Source organism: Pinus tabuliformis, chromosome 4_2 (assembly GCF_031772625.1).
Source record: "Pinus tabuliformis cultivar Carrire ecotype Pingquan chromosome 4_2, CPIR1, whole genome shotgun sequence".
Lineage (NCBI taxonomy): Eukaryota > Viridiplantae > Streptophyta > Pinopsida > Pinales > Pinaceae > Pinus > Pinus tabuliformis.
In genome coordinates, this window is record NC_142304.1 from 174,572,102 (window position 1) to 174,593,059 (window position 20,958).

The 20,958-nt window shown below is 39.0% G+C and overlaps 1 protein-coding gene across 4 annotated transcripts in view; it reads left to right on the top strand.

Annotated features, from left to right (window-relative positions):
* Positions 1 to 20,958, top strand: part of EMB2775 (ATPase family associated with various cellular activities (AAA)) — a 240,541-nt gene that overhangs the window by 42,863 nt on the left and 176,720 nt on the right. For all 4 annotated transcript variants that reach the window (XM_089428398.1, XM_089428397.1, XM_089428400.1 and 1 more), the window contains exons 2-4: positions 10,374 to 10,484; positions 10,592 to 10,624; positions 13,771 to 13,939. In XM_089428398.1, the coding sequence (XP_089284524.1) occupies positions 10,374 to 10,484; positions 10,592 to 10,624; positions 13,771 to 13,939 (313 nt within the window). The remainder of the gene's footprint in view (positions 1 to 10,373; positions 10,485 to 10,591; positions 10,625 to 13,770; positions 13,940 to 20,958) is intronic.

Here is a 20,958-nt window from a genome sequence, read left to right on the forward strand (position 1 = left end):
TGCATCTATTGTGCATGTGTTTCCTCGATATAATACGATTCCTAATCATGAAGATGAAAAGTTTATAGAATTTTGTTGGTCGAAGTTGGTAGAGATATAAGTCACAAGTGATGTGATAGTGTATAACTGGGAAAACTTTCGATACAATCCATGGCATGTTGATCACAATCCACTACCTCCAGTTCAAACAGTTGAGTCTGATGAAGAAGAAGTTCCAAATCCACCTACAAATTTTAGGCAAAATGAGTGGGAGATCATTTGTGGATTGTATAAGAATAAATTTATAAATTATAATGAGTTTGAGATGCTTGGACATAGTGATCGTAATGTTATGCATAATTGGAGCGAAAATTTTGTGGATGAAGAAACTTCAAATCGTGCTATTCATTTTATATCTCAGAAGAAAAAATCGAATAAGATTCATACTAACCAACATTCGAAGTCTTATTCGTTTGAAATTTTGGGAGTTAAACAAAGAATAACATTTGATATTATCCCTGACCATTATAGATAAGGGGTTGATCCTTTATGTATGATAATCCAAGGAACTGCAGGTACAAGATAAACTTATTTGTTTGGGGCTATTAAAATTTAAAAAGGCTCTTGAGGTTGAGGCACTTTGTGATATTCCCACTTAGCAATATTGTTAAGGGGAAATATCCATTTTTTTCCAATTTTGTCATGTTTGTATTTTCACTTAGGAAAAGTGGGTTGCGGGACCCCACTTGATATTTTTGGAGCTAAGGCAAAGACCCAACATAGGAAAGAGGGGAAAATCAAATGGTGGGGACCACACCAAGAAGGGAATACACTCCCCTCTTGGAAATACGCACTATTGGAGGGAAAATATGGAGGACAACGATGAGTGGGTCCCACATGGGCAAATTGGAGGCACAATGACAAAATAGGAGGAGGCACTCAATTTTGGGCATCTTGATCATTGGAACATTCACCTTGACTTAACACACTTGAGTTGGAAGGCAAGTCTGCATGCGCTGTTGAGCACAAGAGATTTTTAGGCGAGAATCTCAGCCTTGCTTCGGTGGACCTCGAGTGCCAGCCCTAGGAGGGAGTATCCATCATCTTCAGATCGATCCGGGAGCCTTTGCAGTGTGTTTGTGGAGCTGGTTCAATAGAGACTCTGCGTGGGCCTGTATAGTTCCATTTCGTGCCACATGTGGGACATAAGGAGGAAGAGGAATTTGGGGTTGAGTTTTGTGGAGGGATTCTGAGAGGGAATTTGCTGAATATCTCAGCCATTTTGAGGGCCATCAACAATGCCAGTTACAGGTGGGTCGAAATACCCAATAGCTGGAGGATCTAGGAGAAATTGGGTCGAAATTTCGAGGTCAACATTTGGCCAAACCCTTCGTGGGTTTTTGTGGGTTATTGGAGAGAGACCGGGGTTAATTTCCTGAAATTTTTTGAGCACGGGAGGAGGTCCTAACAACCATTTCTTCAGCCAACAGTGCAGTGTTCTGAGGGACCGTGCAGATCTTTGTTGGGGACAACTACACTTGTGTTTGAACCACTGATTTCATCGCCTGGGCATTGTTAGCTTGCATTGGGCAGGCCCAGGTGCATGCATTCTGATCTTATCTTGTACCCCAACATTTATCTTAATAAAATGGCTCAGTTCAACATAATTTTTGGCATTTTCTGGGTGTTTAATGTGGTGTGAAATTTGTGTGTGTATTTTTGCTATGTTTGCTTTGTTTATCATTTTAAATTTCCATTAGGAACATTACACTCTTCTTGAGAAGATTCCATTCTTCTTTTAGCTCCTACAAGGGTTGCAACTTTTAACATATCTGGAACAACAATTCATTTTGCACTTCAAATCCCAATCAAAGAGGTAACACGTCTTTGGGGACCAGGTTTAATGACCTTGCAAGATGAATTGAAGCATGTCAAATATATCCTAATAAATGAAATGAGTTTCATTGGAAGAAATTTGCTAAAAAACATTGACTCTAGACTTCTCCAAGATTTCCCAAAAAATGCTAACACTTTTTTTGGACAATTACCACCTATTATGGATAAACCTGTATATGCATTTGAAGGTCTTGCAAAAGAATTATGGAATTCATTCACAACAGTTGTGACCCTTGACACTGTGTTTCGACAAGATGGACAAAGCAATGAGCAAATACGTTTTCGTAATTTGTTGATGAATGTTAGAGATGCAACTACAATTGTGGAAAATTGGAAGTTACTCATAAGTCGTACAAATAGTTCATTGGATGTTTCCACAAAAGAGTCTTTTGATAAGGAAATACGTTTGTTTACAACAAATAATGATGAAGAAATCATAATAAGCGTGGTTTACAAAACTTGAACTGTCCCATTGCAGCCAGTGTTGCGAACAACAATTCCATGGAAGAATATGAGGAAGACATGGAACTTGAGTTACTTGCAGTTGGAGCTTAGGTCATGCTTACATCAAACATATAGACTAATGCAGAACTCGTAAATGGTGCTCTTGGAGTTGTAGAAAAAATTGTGTATAACCCTGGAATTTTACCTCCAGAACCACCTACATATGTTTTAGTACAATTTGATAATTATGTGGGAGTTCCATGGGATGATTCATTCCCTCAAACAATTCCTATTACACGTATTGAAAAAGGTAACAAAAAAACAACTTGCTTTGAAACTTGCCTGGGGCTTAACAATCCATAAGTCACAAGGATTGACATTGGAGAAGGCAACTATTAATATTAAGAAGCAAGAGAGACAGGTATGATGTTTATTGCAATATCTCGAGTTAAAGATTTGAATGGTCTACCATTTCAACCTCCCTTTTCGTATGACCGATATGAAAAAATGGCAAAAGTAGCAGGCGTGGCTATAAGAAAAGCAGAAGAAGATAGATTGAGATTGATCACATGTAAACTATTTGTAATTGATTACATTCTTATTATTCATGATTTCTATTAATCAAAATTGTTTCATGGTTCCTTCATATCGAAATTTTTTATTTCATCATTTTGCATCATTTTACTTATTAATATTCTATATTTTCTTAATATACTAAGGTAACTGATCCATCTTAAAATAAAATGAAAATGATCATATTACTTAGATATTCAACAAATTTTGTGTGACTCTACACAACTGGAACCAACCTATATCCATCTTAACTCCAGGTCTATCAAGCGCCGAGAGAGATCAAATCTCTTGAGGTGCAAACCTTTTCTCAAGTTTTGCACTTAAAAAAGAGGTTTGCACCTCGAGAGATTTGATCCCTCTCGACGCTTGATAGATCCAAAGTTAAGATGGATTTAGGCTAGTTCTAGAATATTGAAGTGTCATAAATTTTGAAATTCTCATATCACCAAGGAAATGCATCCTTAGATTCTTTGAACAAATTGACATACCTTTGCTTTTCTTAGGCAGACAGAGACTTTGGCGATTTCACATACTTTGATTACCCTCAATTCCAAGGTTAAGATTTCCCATTTCAAATCTTTTGGGTTGTATGGAACAATGTTTTAAAACTCCGACTCGGACTCCGACACGGCTGAGGGTCGACTTCGACTCCGACTCCGACTCGGTATCGACTCGATTTCAATGACTCGGTCGTTGTAAAAAATACATGAAATATTTTTTTTATTTATAAAAAAACATAATTTTAAAGATTTTCATTCATGTTTCCAAACACACAACATTAGAATATAGATGGAAGACAACATATGATCAAAGTAGGCTCATGAATACATCCATTATATCAAAATGGCACCCATTGCACTGTCCAATACATACATGATGAAAGATTCAAAACAAAAACACAGAACCAAGGAGGCTAGAAATGGCCTCTACAACAAAAGTAAACTGTGACCAGTACTACTGGGCCACTGGCTAGTAGCTACTGCCAGAGGAGCCAAGATCATGTGGATCAATCTCTGGATCATCATCAGAGTCAGACAGGGGGCCCCATGGCTCCTCCTCCTCATCATCTCCAGCTGCAACTGTAGAAGTGGTAGCACTAGCAGGCTGTGAAGCAGATGCAAGTTGAGATAGAGAAGATATGCGGCTGCGCTTTTGTCGTGGTTGAGCAGAGGAAGCGCCTGCAACTGGAGTCCTTGCTGGTTGTGAGGCTGAGGTTGAGGCTGGTAGCACAAGTGGATCAAGATTTGCATTCAACTAAACATCATGTTCGAGTGATGCCTCCCTATCTAAATCAAAATCAAGATCCTCATCAGGATCAAACTCTGCTGGATGACTCTCCACTACCTAATTTGATGTTGGATCAATGTCTTCCAACACAATGGGATCTGAATTAGGTCTTTTGTTCAGCAATTGGTTGCGTCTGAGCCGGAGGTTGTATTGGACATAGACTAGATCATTTAACTGTTTTTGATCCAAACGGTTTCTCTTCTTTGTGTGAATCCTCTCAAAGACAGAACGATTGCGCTCACACCTAGTAGCACTGCAAGTTTGACTCAAAATACGAATTGCAAGCTTCTGCAATTCAGGACAATGGCCACCAAAAGCCTCCCACCATTGTGCTGCAAAAAACATAGGAGTGTAATGAGTTAGCTCAACAAAATTACAAATTATATCCAACTTTCAAATTATAAATGATTTAACAAAATTTAAAAAAACTATTAAGAATTTGAAAATTGAAATTTTTGTTTACTTGGCTCATCTGCTTCTCTTGCAATCTTTGCTAGGTTCTTCCCAAATGTACCCGAGGCATTGCTGAAGGTCGTGACTTGTCGGTGTATCTCCAGTTGATCAGACTCCAATGGGATCATGCGATCAATGTAGTCAATCAGTCCATCTCTAACCTCCCCCCTCAAAGCTCTTGACTCCTTAGCTTTATAATGATACCTTGGGTTCAAAAAATATCCAGCGGCATATATAGGGCGATGGAGTTGATTGTTCCATCTTTGATCAATGATTGCCCAAATGGGCCCATACTTAGCCACTTTATCCTTGTATGCCATCTTTATTTGCTCCTTTGCTTGATCCATAGCCTCATAACTGAAGCCTATAACCAATCTTTCCCCATCCAATAACTGCAACACCTTAACCAATGGCTCAGCAAGCATCACAATCTCTGCTGCCTTTCTCCAAAATATTTCTTCATTAACTTTCTTTTTCAATTCTTTGCCTTCCAGTTTGTGAGACCAATTGCTTTGATTCCATTCATCACTAGGAAACATCTTTTGCAAGTTTCTATTTTGGGAAAGCATAGATTGCAATGTCAATAAATGAGTAGCAAATCTAGTGATGGTAGGCCTAATAATATCCTTGCCCCCAATGTGTTTCCTCATGAGGCTCAAATTCCATGAATGATTGTAGATAAATTTTGTTATGCTTTTGGCATGATCTGCAATGTTTTTGACCCATTCTAATTTAACAATATCCTCAAGCATGAGGTCTATGCAATGTGCAGCACATGGGGTCCAAAAGATGGTCTTGTATTTTTCCTCTAACAGTTTACCAGCAAGAACATAGTTAGAGGCATTATCTGTGATGACTTGAACAACATTAGCCACCCCCACCTCCTCAACAACCTGATCCAATAGCTGAAACAACAATTGCCCATCTTTTACCTTATCAGATGCATCAACTGATTTTAAAAACATGGTTCCCCGTGGGCAGAAGATAAGAAACTTTATGATGGTATGGTTTCTTTGATCAGTCCATCCATCTGACATGATGGTACATCCTGTTCTTGCCCATGAGTCCTTGAAATCTTTCAAATACTCATTAATGGAGGCAATTTCTTTCTGCAAACGATACCCCCTTAGCTCATGCATAGTAGGGCCTTTGAAGCCTTTTCCAGCAACATGTATGGCATCAAACATAGGCTCATAATATGGTGAACGAGAAGCATTGAAGGGGATATCAGCATCATACCACCATCTAGCTATGTAATCACAAGCAGTCTCCCTCAATTCTTTCTTCCAATGGTCATCTAAAGTGGGCTGCATTTGACTTTTACTAGCTTGAGGACCATCTGCATCTTGATGGAGAGGAGGGAGTGAAATAACTTTTGATACTCATATCACCCTTTTTCATTCTACCCTTTCCCTTTTCTTGAATATAATCAAAAGAGGGAGGAACATATCGGAAAGGGTTGGATGCATCAATAGGAGGGATAGAGGAAGAACCCTCAAAATCATAATGGGGGTTGGTAGCCATCATTTTTTATATCTCCCTCTTCCTCCCAATATCAGCCTCTTAACTCTTTTTGCCTAGCCTTATCTTCTTTAAACTTCTCAAAACTGGCTAACAATTCCTTCCTAATCTCCCAAATTTCTAGTGAGGTACATGGATTAATTTGGCCTCTAATCCCCGCCAAGTGTTGTTTCAGCCTATTAATGCCCCCAGGACCTTCCTTAATTTTCCTATGGCAAAATTTGCAATGCATTTGACTATCAACCATTTCAACATATGCCCAAGCAGCATGTTTCACTCTAGGTGCCATTTTTTGATTTGGAAATGAAAGCAACCAATCTGAACATGAAAAAAAAACATTGATTCAATGTTCATTTCTTTCACAAAAAACACTCTTTAGGATTTTTAGATATGCACCTAAAATTTAATAAGCAAAAACATATTTGTACAAGTGAAAAAAAATACCTCCAGGCACAAATTGCCTCCTCAAGCTTGCTCCAAGAAATCAACTCCTCAATGCTGCTCCAAATGGCTGCCCAAGAAGCTCCTCACTCTAGCTACAATGCTTGCCCAAGACTCCTCACTGCTGCTCCAAAAACAAACTCAACAACTCCTCACAAACTCTCACTGAAGTTCTCACTCAAATGCATGAGATGGCTGTGAGAGAATGAGAGGAGTTGAGTGGGTTAAATAGGGTTTGGGAGAGGGGAATGGACCCCAAAGACAACTAACCAATTAATAAAACCATTTGGAGTCCCCAACACTTAGCAAAATCATAAAAAAAAAAGGGCGGTTTTTTGGTTTACTGGCCGCAGGAAGTGACCCGGCTGGGTTGATACGGACTCGGCCGAGCTGGCCGAGTCATTACATGACTCGGTCGGCTGAACCGGTTCGACGGCCGGGTTGCAAATATTTTTACCGGCTCAGACCAACTCGGCCGAGTCGGTTCCGAATCAGCCGACTTTTAAAACAATGGTATGGAAGGCTTGCTTAGTATATTGTGGAGCTCAAATTGTCTGCCTAGGGTACAAAATCTCAAGGGAGAACATTAGTTTTGAGATGGAGGATAGGACAACTACCCATTGTGTTAGGGGTGAAATTGTTGCTGCGCATGTCACCATTTGGATCAAACATCTATTTCCATCCCCAAAAAAGTATCTATTATAAGCATGAAGCACTGAGCAGTTTATCTGTTGGTTATCGTCAAGGACATATCAATGCTTAATAGTACATGGAATTGAGTGTCGATGTATGATGTGCACATAGTTCTTCAAATGGTCAGTGGTAGGAGACTTGAAAATGTAATGCAGAGACATCTTGGGCATTCACCAAATGATTTTCAGCTTGGGGACTGTAACTGTAAATCAAGTTGATAGCATCGAAGAAACTATCAAACAAATCTCAGACTTTATTTCTGTATTGCCTTTTGGATGCTTAACTTGACATTGGTTTCTCACTTGATTGATTACTAGCTTAGAATAACCCACAACCTTCAACATCTTAATTCCCATCTTTCTATCAGTGTCAAGGCCCATCAGCAAGGCTTTGTACTCAACCATGTTGTTGGCAGGGAAGAAGCAAGAGGGAGCTCAATGGATGTTGTATTGTTTTGAACAAGGTAAACTCTTGGGTTTTCAAATACATTTGTGTATGACCCAATGATTGTTGTATATCAGAGGGAGGTAAGTTCTCTTTGTTGTCTTCCTTGACTTGGGACTCTGGAGAAAATGCACAATGACACGAGTTGTTGAGAGTGACATGTTTAATAGTTGGTTTGTTAGAAAGTACATGTGGGATAGTAGAAGGAGAAGTGGAAGTGTGTTTGTATGTCTTACTGCCCTTGCACAACCTATCGTTGTCGAAATAGACATCGGATTTTGCATGCCTAATATAATGGTATGGCTTTCCCACGATCAAGTCAAAATAAATGAAAGGAGTGACATCACACTCCATTGTGTGCTGGAAGGATTCCATAGCAAAGGTGATGGAACACTTTCGAGTGATGAGGGTAGGCTGTTTGGAATTCTTGGTTCATCAAAGATGATACAACTAAGATGAGGAGTTATTTGTAGCTTTTGTGACCAACTACTGGAATATTGGATTATTGTGGCTACCATTGTGCACAATGATGAAAACTAACTGATCCTTGATCTAGCAGTTTTTAGTGAACAAAGCTTCTTCAGCATAGAGTTTTATAGACGGGACTGGTGACCTCTATGTTTGTATCTGCATAAAGCTGCTGTTGTTCAGTGAGAAGGGCTAAGCCTTCCTTGCGATCTTGACCTAGAGAACTTTGCGCTCATCATTAGAATGTCCACACATTTTTGTGGTATGAGTGCCACTTGCTCTTCTTTTGTGTCTTGACAACAAGTTTTATGTTGGGACTTAGGAGACCACAAGTTTTGTTCACTACTATTGGGTTGACCCCTAGAAGTGACATGGGGTTGAGAGGAACCTGACTTGTGGAAGCAAGCTAGAAAAGCATGCTCTAGGGAAGTTAGAAAGATTAGTCCCAATTCCTTCTTGGAATGTGGAAATAAGCCATTAATGATCTTAACCTAGAGAGTGTCTACAGAGCTTCTTATCTCCAGCATGATGAACATTTGGTTGAAGACATCAATAAATTGTTGGATGGGCTATCCAAGGATTTCTCAAAGCTACTATAGCCATGTTGCTAACAAAGCATCCTTGTACCATAATGGGTAAACCTCTCATGGATGGCATCCTTGAAGTCTCCCCAAGTGCTGATTGGGCATTGTTTGTTGGTTGCCAAATGTTGGGTGTGGTTTTGCAACCATTTATGGGCCTGGTAGTTGAGGTGAACTTCAGTTGCCTGAACCTTGTTGGCCCTTGTTAGGGTTAACCGTGTTTTGAAATAAGGCTCCATGTTGCATGTCCAAGAATCAAGCTTGTTGTTGTTGAGAGCCCCATCAAAATTAGGCACCGCCGGCTTATTGTCCAACTTGAAGGTCTGCTGAACAATAGGATTGGGATCACCTAGTGAATAGTGGGTTAGGGTTGAGGTTGTGGCTGGGCTCTTGTTGATGGGTGGTGAGTTGTTGGAACATACCCATCTATCATGCATCATTTTAGCCTACAACTCCTATTGTTGTTGGGTCTGTTGTTGATGGTTGGTGAGTTGTTGGAACATACTCATCTATCATGCATCATTTTAGCCTACAACTCCTATTGTTGTTGGGTCTGTTGTTGTTGAGTAATGAAGGTTTCAGGCTTCAGCAATAGGTGTTGCTGCTCTTGCATTTGTCCAGCCAGTCTTGGGCAAGGCTAGAGTCTTAAGAATCTGTGGATTCACTGGTGTTTTTATAGGGGCCATGTGATTTAGAAGATGTTGAAACAGATAGGGTTTTGCAATTGAAAATAGGGATCTGCAGGTTAAGGGAAAAATGAAAGAAACTATAAAATCAAGGACTGGTAATGGTAACAGATTGCAGCTGACCACTCCATGGCTATAGTTCCATGCCCTAGAGAGCTTGGAAAAAGATTATGGGCAAGAAGAAAATCTCAAAGGAGATTGGAATGGTTAATCTCTTGAGACCCTAATCTCAAAGCTATGATACCAATTTATATAAGCACAATACCAACAGTGCAAGTTAAACTCACACGGAAGAAATTATGTAAGTATGAGTAGAGGAGTGCCCAAACTATATGCATGCTGTGCAGTCCTTTGTACTACTAAAGTTGACCAAGCATCCAATAAAAGACAATAAAGTGCATGGATGATCAATTTAGATAGACTAAGTCACCCAAAAGAGATAAGGATAGAGTGCAAAGTATATTAAAATACAAAATAGAAATGTAGAAATATAATACAATGATACGGAGATAAGGATAGAGTACAAAGTATATTAAAATACAAAATCGGAATGTGGAAATATAAAACAATGATACATGTTCACACATGTTCACTAGACCAAGTCTCCTCAAACTCCCCAAGCTATTCTATAGATTTCAACTTGAAAACTGTCTGCTGTTTTCTTTGTCAGTGTAATTTTCCTGTGTTTTCACCTTCTTTGTAATCGGATCAACCTTAAATGTAGTGGAGTGGTGGTTTCCAAACTTTTATCAGTTGTAGACTTTCTTTCCTCTGCATAGAGTAAAAATTTACACAATGATCAAAAGCATGTCAAGAGATTACTAGAATTATGTTATAACTATTAAGGCAATTTTAGTTACCAACATTTAATGCTTATTTTGAGGTTTACGATAATGTGCTTTCTTAGGTTTCTGAGCATGACTGCCCTCATCTACTATTCTATGGACCATCTGGTGCCGGAAAGAAAACTTTAATCATGGCTTTGCTTAAGCAGATATTTGGTCCAGGGGCTGAGAAGGTAAAAGCTTTTTTCTTTTTTTTGGGTTAACAGTGAACACTAAGCCATAACATTTATTGAAGTGATAAATTCTGAGGACAAATTTTTGTTCTTGTGATGTTTTGCAGGTGAAGGTAGAAAATAAGCCATGGAAGATTGAGGTAAACTTTGATCATATTTTTCATTTTCTCACTTGCAAGAAAAATAGACCTTGTGAGTTTGGTTAGATCGAAGTACTTGTGACACAACCCCCATTGGTGCAAACATTTAGCCTTGCTGTTATGGTATACATTGTGTAAGGCAACAATTTCAGGAGATCTGAACATTGTGATCAGCTCATATTTGTCACCTGCTAACTACTAGGAGGTTATTTTTAGCTAATATGTATTATGGCTAAATATTCTGAATTTAAGATGAGATTTGTATAAAGGTTACATTTTCTAAATTTAAGTATCTTCATAACTATAGTCTAAAAACAAACACTATAGGCATACTAGTTGATTGTAACTATTTTAACTGTTGTAAATAAAAAGGAAGTAGTATGCACTGCCCTTTTGTCGGTAAGATTCTGGAATAGAATGGTAATTTTCAGCTTCAGCCTTCACAAACTTTATTTGTTATGGTATTGCGGGCATGCATGTTCTACTTCTGTATTTGAATTGATGATTTTTCTGTCTGGCAAACTTCAATTTCTGTCCACTCTTCTGGATTTCATGTAGTCTACTCATTTCAGGGATTGCAGCCATGTTCTACATCTTTTGTGTTTGAAGCAACAAATGCCTTTGAACCGGAACTTATTCTATTGTTTAACTGTATTTTAAGTTAAATTGAACAGCAAATTGTTGGCATTATTACAAATCTAACTGGACCATGTGAAGTCGTGTGAAGAAAAGCTAGTTTGTCTTATTCTACATCTGAAAAATACTGATCAACAAAAGTTGAGTTGGAATATGTGACAGCACAGCTGCCGCCGGAAACAAAAGGGCCTTTAATGACCAAAGATTCTTCCCAGTCATATTGGAGATTGAATCATAAATTACTGTGCTGGATAAATTGAATTCTTAATTTGATAAACTGGATCTTTTTGAATATCGCTCATTATTAAATATTGGATAATATTATTTCTCCATATTGAACTGTAGATTCAAAGCTATTGGCAATCACATTTTCAATTGTCTTGTAGAAAGCAAAGAGTTTTCCATGACAATAAAATTAGACCTGAGCATTAGATTTTTCCACTCTTCCAACTGCAGGTAACACCTGAGCATTAGTACCTAGGATTATGTTTTGTTAATCCAAAAGATAATGCAATCTATAAAAATAATTCATGTTTTGTTTTTTCCCTAGTACATCAAAAAATTAGATGATAAATATGAAGAGGAGACTAAGCCAAATATAGAAAAGTAGTTCGAAGGAGGGTTGCATCCAACATCGGCAGAGGAGACTAGACTAGAAATATTGAAGAAATTCCGTTTGTTGTGATCATTTTATGTTTGATATCCATTTCTTCTTGTTATGGACTCTTTCTCGGCTCCAAATTGATTTCATGTTGTGCAGAATTGTCATTTTGCTTAATAATCTGGCAGTGTGTTACATTAATAACATACATACAAACTTCAAAGCTTGTTATATTGAGTATTTTCAACATAACCTTTGGTTCTGTCAGAAACAGAGATCTTCCAATTGTTTTGCTTGACAAATGTTAGGGGAACTTGTCATTTGAATGATTTAAGTTGCAAGTTATATGCATTGATGTACAATCTTTAGCTATATCCCCATTTGCGAATAATTTTTTTGTGCAGACAGTTTATCTTTCTTGGGTTGTGTTTCTCACTTTATAATGTAAAATATTTATTCTTTTCTAAATGCGTGGCAAAAGGTCAATAACTAGCAGAAAAGCAAAATAAACTGTGATTTTTACATGCATTATTGGGATTGCTCATATTTTCCTATCGGGATATGATTTTCAGGAGTTCCCTTTGTTGATTTTTATATATTTGTCTTCTACACTGATAATTTCTTTTGATGATTTTATTCCTTTACACATTCTTATCCACGATTTCATCATTAAGCAAATTACACAGAAGACATCAACAGTATAACATTTAATATAGTAGGATCCCAAAGAGGCAGCCACACAAAGAACACAATAATTTACCCTGGGAAAACCTGCATGGGGGAAAACCCAGCAACCTTTTCAATAGAGAAACCTTCAATTCAACATAGATACATCTTACTTCTTAGTCAATAACTAGGTCAAACGGAAACCTGGTCCATCGTCCTAGTCAAGTCATCTGCCCATAGAACTCTGACCTTGCCTCAGAAATGCTGCTTCATTGGCCCTCATAGATGACACTTCGATGACTTAGAATATGCTATTTGCTGATCTCAGAGATGGTTTTCTTCGCTGTCTTAGAATAGAGCCTTCGCTGGCCTCAGAGATGACAGATTATCTTCGCTTGCTTTCTCAGAATACTTCATATGCCTCAGACATTTACTGTTGGCTACAGACTTCATTCTTGCCTCAGACTCGTCTCTTCTTGCCTCAGATATATGTGAGCTACTTGCCACAGATATGCGAGCTACCATGCCTCAGATATGCAAGCTACATTCATGCCTTGAGGGAGTTTGAATCACCTCTGATTTATTGGCTTTGCTGGTCTGAATGGGTGCGTCATTCAACTGAGCCGACTTGAACATTTGAGGGGCCCACTTGACTAGGAGGAGGCTGGCGTAACATACTTTCGAGCCAAAAATTCTCTTTTATAAATTCAAAATTTTTCCTTTTACAACCGACATGAATAGCATGTCTAATATAATTTTCTTTTTGTTTTCTTTTGGCTCAAACATGAAGAACATGCTTACAAATACATCAAGGACCAAAAATATACATTATGAAGATCAACCATAGTTACAAAATTTAACGCCCTTTAGTACATGTATATCTTTAAATTTGTTAATTTCTCTCATTATGTACCTTTTTTTGTAAAAGGCATCTTATATTAACAAGTGGATATTTACAACCCTGAAAATAAAATTCTGTCTCACATTTATTACTTATCTTGCTGTCTGGATGGCTTCTGAGCCTATTTTTCATTCTTGTCTCATTGAATTGGAAGTGTGATATCCTCAAGGACATTTACTGCTGGCATATTAACTGTACTTGGGTTGCGTATGATACTATGAACATTTCAACTTGCAAAGCTTCCAAATGTACACATTGATGTGGTTTTTGATCTTTCATACTTAAATGGAATGAGATCATTCAAATATGTTGTAGAGAATAATGCTGTGTATTATATTGCAGGCTGGTACAAGGAACATTGATGTGGAGTTGACAACAGTATCAAGTAATCATCACGTGGAATTGAATCCTAGTGATGCAGGTTTTCAAGATAGATATGTTGTTCAAGAGATTATCAAAGAAATGGCCAAGAGTAGGCCCATTGATGTAAATGGGACTAAATGCTTCAAAGGTATCTAATGACTTGGGTCTTCACCTCCTTTTTATATTGTAAGTACTAAGAATATCTTTTAGTTTATCAGGACAAAAATGGAATAAATGAGGGCTGTATAATGTCACCCCCTAGGTAAACCAAACCATTCATCCTCCGTTAGGAGGAAAGATGCTATGCAAAATTTTCAGAAAACACAAGAAACTATGCAGAATACTTCAAGCTTCAACTTCATAATTGTGTCTAGCAGGTTAGAGAGAGACCATACATTATCTTGACCTAGCTTTATGCACAAGCAACTTGTGGTCTCTAATTCTCATCCCATTTGCCACGAGTTAGACTAGGGATATTATCAACTGAATGGGTCATCTCCCTACTTTACTTGCTTTACTTCCCCCACATGGGAGGAAGCTTTCATTACTCCTTTTTTGGGTGGAGCATTTGCTAGTTTTGGTTTGATAAGTGCACCTGTTCATGGGGTGGCTCCCATTATTACTAACTTTTCGAGGTCCTTGGTTTGGACTGGGATGCTATCAGAACTGGTACTGGAACTAAAACTGGTTGAGGGTTTGATATGGAACTGGAACCAGAGTGTGAACTGACCTACTAATATATATATATATATATATATATATACACATATATATATAAATGCAAAATTAAATAATACACACACACATCAATGTAAATCCAAATCATTAGACACCAAATATCCAAAGTTTGCTTTGTGTATACAGCTTGTAAGAGTGAACATAGCAAAATGGTACCAAGTGCAATACATATTTGAAACAAAATACATAAACACTAAGGCTTTAAATGGCCTTTAAAGTCCAAAAGGAATCAATCTACAACCTACAACCTATAGGCTAAACAAATAACTGCATATCATCAAACTCCTCCCCTTTACCTTGCTCCTCTTCATCTGTAGCATCCTCTGCCTTCTCTCTAGCCTGTAACATTGCTAGTATCCTCGGCCTTCTCTCTAGCCTGTAACAGTGCTAGTGTCTGACATTGATTGTGGACTCAAGTGCATCCACCAAAGTCATCGTCCTCAAATTCTGTTAGTTGTCTCTCCACTAATCATTCCAAGGAGGGATCCATATCTTCAACAATGGGATCTACATCATGTTTGGTTTAGCAATTGGTTGCACTTGTTGCACCTTAGTGGAAGATTGTATTGCACAAAGACAATATCCTTCAGCCGTTGTTGTTCCAAACAATTTCTCTTCCTCCTGTGAATGCACTTAAATACAGACCAATTGTTCTCACAGTAGAAAGTGTTGCGAGTTGGATTCAGGGTCAGAATTGCAAACCTTTCTAGTTGAGGGCATTGGCTACCAAATGATTTCCATTGTGTCGCTGCAATAAGTCAAAGAAAAAGTTAGAAAATTCAATAAATTAGTCTTAACTTTGGCTAGCAATTTTCAATGACTGGAATGATGATGCTTGTCCTTAATAACTTTGGAATTGCTTACTTGGTTGGTCTTGCTCCTTGCATAAACAATTACTTGTTTGGAAAAGGTATGTCTACTTCGACTAAACACACTACTTTGCTGATATATATTATTTGATTGGGGACCATGCACTTTAGGCAAGTGGACAATCCATCTTTGACCTCCCTAGGTACTTCTTCTCCAAACTTTAATATGGATTTGTAATGGTACCTTGGGTTAAAGAATTACCTAGTTGCATGTGTAGGCTGATGGAGATGGTTGTTCCATTTTGTGATCAATGATCTTCCAAATAGGTCCATGCTTTGTTTTTTAATCCTTGTCATCATTTGCCTCATGTTGTACGATCCTTGTTATCTTTTGACAAGTGGTAGTCCCCCCTACCATCAAGTCTGAGACTTGCCAAGAGTATACCCTAGTATACATCCTACCCACAAGTTGTGCTTGTTGGGATTGCCCCTTATCAGGCCAATGGGTGTGGTAAAGCTTGGTTGTGCGCGATCCTTGACATGTGTTGATAAGTGGTAATCCCCCCAAGCAGAGATGAGACTTGGTTGTGCGCGATCCTTGTCATGTGTTGAGTAGTGGTAATCCCCTTAAAGTCTGTGCATTTAGGTGTTCCACTACTTGACTCTTGTGGTAAAGCTTGGTTGTGCGCGATTCTTGTCATGTGTTGACAAGTGGTAATCCCCCCAAGCAGAGATGAGATTTGGTTGTGCGCGGTCCTTGTCATGTGTTGACGAGTGGTAATCCCCCCAAGTCTATGTCAAGGTTGGAATATTAGTGGATATAGGGTGATAGATGAATCTCCCCTATGATGATGCTTCTTCATTAGATTGAGACATCATTGTTCTAGAGCACAGATGAACAAAGTTGTGTAGAGAAAGCATGGATCTTTGTTGTAGAAAGAAATTCTTCCCTAGCTGAGAGGGAGCGTTGAAAATTGGCAGCTTAGGGATGAATTTCTTTAAATAAAATATCATTTATGACAATTTTGGAGTGACTTTCTAAAAATAGAAAGTCAAATCTAACATCTCAAGTACGACTTTCCAAAAATAGTAAATCACTTTGCATCAATTAGTAGTCAAGTATAGTTGAAGGGAAATCACTTAACTTATCGTTAATCAATCCTAATAGTTCAATCTCGACTTAGTCATCAATATTATTAATATTATTATTATTATACTTTACAATATTATTATTAAATGGAATTTCAAATTTTCAAGTCACCTTACCTTCTTCTAATTTGATAATTACTTTCCAATGATTTCTTAAGTCACATATATCATTAAGCAATTATACATAGAAAATTTCAACAATAATGCAATAATGACAGTAGGATCTAAAGGGACAACCAAGCACAAAAGAAACTCAAATTTACTTTGGGAAAAACCCAACACCCATTTCTAGGAGAAATTGTTTAGTTCAACAAAAATACAATATGATATTCACAAGTCAAACTTGGATCTGTCAACCTAGCTGCAATGTAGTCAACCTCTACAATGCTGAGTGCGACAAATGTCTACTCCTTGTTCATCCAAATTATCATAGCAGAACCCAAACTCAAGCAACACCTTGATGTGCTCTTCTTGTCTTCGATACTCCTTGCCCAATCAGAATTTGTGTATCCTTGCAACTGTACTTCACCATTTGAGACATCTCAATCCATAACTGATTGTACCAGTAACCACACAGATATGGCAACACATGCTTTGCCGCAATCCATTGTACATGACTAGGTTCCGCCACGAACTGGCTCAAAGTGTTCACTGCAAAGCAAATATCAGGTCTGGTAACGTCAAGGATTTGATCAAATGTTGATATATAGAGGGATCCACCAAATCTAAATCTGAGTTAGAACTACTCAGCTTCCTCAGATTGGTCACTATGGGAGTGGCCATGGACTGACAATCCATCATCCCAAATCTTTGAAGGATATCAATAATATACTTCTCTTAACCAAAGAAGTAATGTATCAAATCTAGATCCTTAATCTCGAACTTAAAGGTCAACTCCCTCTGAAGCAAGGCTTCCTTTGGAAATCCTGACTGCTTCCTCTATCACAGAAGCAAATCCTCTTGCCACTACTGCTCCCTTTGTGATGTAAGGTCTTCTGCTCCCATCAGAAACAAGTCATATAATAACAAGATCACATGCTCGCTCTTGACAACCTTGTAGTAAAGGTTGGGTCGACATTACTCTTGGTGAAACCAAGACTCATAAGGTATTTGTTAATTTGAGAATACCAAGCTCGAGGTGTCTGCTTGAGTCTGTACAAAGCCTTCTTTAGTCTGCAAACATGAGACTCCCTCTCATGTACCTCAAAGCCCTAAGGTTGTTATGTGTACACTTCTTCCTCAATCACTCCATTGAGAAAAGCGGTTTTCACTTTCATTTGATACAATTTCCAACCCATAATAGAATCAATTCTAATAGAAGTGTACCTGGCAATTGGGGCAAATATTTCTTCATAGTCCTCTTCCTTTTTTGGGGAGAACCCTCTTGCCACAAACCTTGCTTTGTACTTCTCTATGCTGCCATCTACTGAATTCTTGATCTAGTTGATCCACTTGGAAGTCTGTGCAATTTCTCCCTGGCGAACACAAATTACTTTTGCTGAGTTTATGCTTGATCTTGAAAGAATCCTCTTGCCACAAAACTTTGCTTCGTTCTTCTGATGCTTCCATCTACTGCCAGAATCATTGACTTGACAACCTTCACAATGTACTTGCAAACCTCATTAGGAGGCCATGGAAGAAATGATAATAACCAAGCAAAGGATATATTAGCCAAAGCAAGACCTCCGATATATTACAGTTGGTTCACTCAAGCATACCTGAGGTTGGCATTAAGAGGGAGACTACTACACCACGCACTCCAGAGCAGAATGGTGTGGCACAGTACAATTGTGGAAGCTGTCTCTATGGGTAGATGATGTAACAATGCCTGACGTGGAAGAACCGATGGATCCTATTTATCCACCTGAGCCTTCCTCTTCCAGGAAGAGGCCTTCGTGGCTTAGGGGGATACTTGATGATGCTGAAAGACATGCTGCACCCCGAGGAACCTTCCGTGAAAGTAAGAAACCCAACAGGTATCAGGGATACCTGACCAATATGAACACAATCATACAAAATGAGCCTTCATCATTCTCAGATGCTGTCGAGCATCAAGTATGGAAGGATGCTATGACCATTATGGAGAATGATGTCTGGGAAGTAGTTCCTAGACCCTAGGACAAGACAATTGTTACTTCAAAATGGCCTTACAAGATAAAGCTGCAGCAGATGGAAGTACGAAATAGTATAAAGCTCGTTTTGTTGCTTGTGGTTTCTCCCAGAAGGAAGATATAGACTCTGATGTGATAATTGCACTTGTTGCCAGATATACGACCATTCGCTTGATCATAGCCCTTGTGGCTTCACAAGGATGGAACCTACATCAGATGGATGTCAAGACCGCTTTCTTGGATGGTTTGATCAAAGATGAGGTCTATGTGGAGCAACCCGAAGGATTTGAGATTTATGATTGAAAATCTCATATATGCAAGTTGAAGAAGGCTCTCTATGGGCTGAAGCAAGCACCCTGAGCATGGTATGAGAGGATCGATAGCTACTTGATGAAGCTGGGATTCACTAGGAGCGAAGCCGATCCTAACCTTTACTTTAAGGTTGAAGATGACAAGCCTCTCATACTGGTGTTGTATGTGGATGACCTCTTTCTAACAGGTGCATACCCTCTCATTCACAAATGTAAGAAGGAGCTGGCTTCTGAATTTGAAATGAATAACCAAGGACTTGAAGTGTGGCAGAAGCCAAGGGAAATTTTCCTATCTCAAGGAAAATATGTGGTGAAGATTCTGAAAAGATTTGGTATGGTGGACTGCAAGCTTGTGACTACCTCGAGGATCTTAACTTTTAGAAGTTATATGGTAGTGATGTTGGACCAGATTTGGGAAATGCCTCTGAGTTTCAAAAATTCATTCGCGTTGATGTTCTTGGTGAACCTCCGTCCGAACATATGTTTTGCAGTTAGCATTGTGAGCTCATATTTGGTTGAGCCTCACTAGATTGGTGCCAAGAATCTTCTGAGATGTCTTCAGGACACAATCTCTCATGGATTGAAATACACTGTCGGAAATATGAAATTGCATGATTATTCCAATGCTGATTAGGCAGGTAGTGTGGAGGATCACTGGAGCACTTTTTAGTGCCGTTTCTCTTTGGATTTTGCTTCGATATAATGGACGAGCAGGAAGCAGAAGTCTGTTGCCATAAGCACCGCCGAGACCGGATACATATCTATGAGTATGATCTCGTATGAAGTTGCCTGGTTGGGGAAGCTCTTTAGTGAGCTGTTTGAAAACATGCCACTGTGATTCTCTGTAACAACTAGGGGTGGGATTCGACTATTGAGGAATCCCGTATTTGTCGATTGCTCCAGCAGATAGACATCATCTGGGATATGGTAAGTCGATGAGCAAGGAGGCTCCATCGCATTAAGATGATGTACAAGTCGATACACCTTGTCAAAGCCCCGAAGAAAGATCTAATCTGTGATTTTCCCGAACGACTTGGAGTCATCAGGAAACCCTTGTACAAGGGCCCTGCATATTGCATACATTGAGTTCTGAGGGCTTGCGGTTCTTACTAGAGCAACATACGACCACAGGGTGACTCACCCTCTCTTGGTGGTGCGCACTGGAACAAGATGATTCGCTCTCTTGTGGGACAAGATGATTCGCCTTCTTGTGGAATAGGATGATTTGCTCTCCTGTGTAGCAGGATGATTAGTTCTCCTGTGAGGCCTGGATTGATGTGTTCTCCATGGCGATTGTAGCAGGATTGATGTGTTCTCTTGTGAGGCCTGGATTGATGTGTTCTCCATGGCGATTGTAGCAGGATTGATGTGTTCTCCAAGGCGATTGTCGTAGGATTGATGTGTTCTCCATGGCGATTGTAGCAGGATTGATGTGTTCTCTTGTGAGGCCTGGATTGATGTGTTCTCCATGGCGATTGTAGTAGGATTGATGTGTTCTCCTGTGAGGACGGGATTGATTAAGTTCTCCTGTCGAGGCATCCTACCCATGCAGTCTGGGACTCATGGGAAGTACGTCTCATCTGATTAATGAGCAGGGAAATGAAGTTAGGGACCATAGTAGTACCAATGGATGCATCGCTGTATCTACCGTACTCCTACGCTAGGATGACCTTCATTGATCTGGGATCAATGATACTGGTCTGGGACCAGTGGTAGGAGTGGTACATTCTATGACACTGACTTCGGGTCGGTTGTTATTGGTATGGGACCAGTGGTACGCACTCTGAGACTAACTTTGAGTCAGTGGAGGATGTTACTGGTCTGGGACCAGTGGTAGGAGTTGTACATACTATGATACTGACTTTGGGTCGGTTGAGATTGGTCTGGGACCAGTGGTACATACTCTGAGGCTGAATTTAAGTCAGTATGATACATCCTCGATCATTTCTTCTTCTTCATAATTCAGACAAAAGTAGAGTAGAGCAGAACAGAGTAGAGCAGTACAGATCAATACAGGGCAGAACAAGACAAAGCAGAATAGGTAGAATA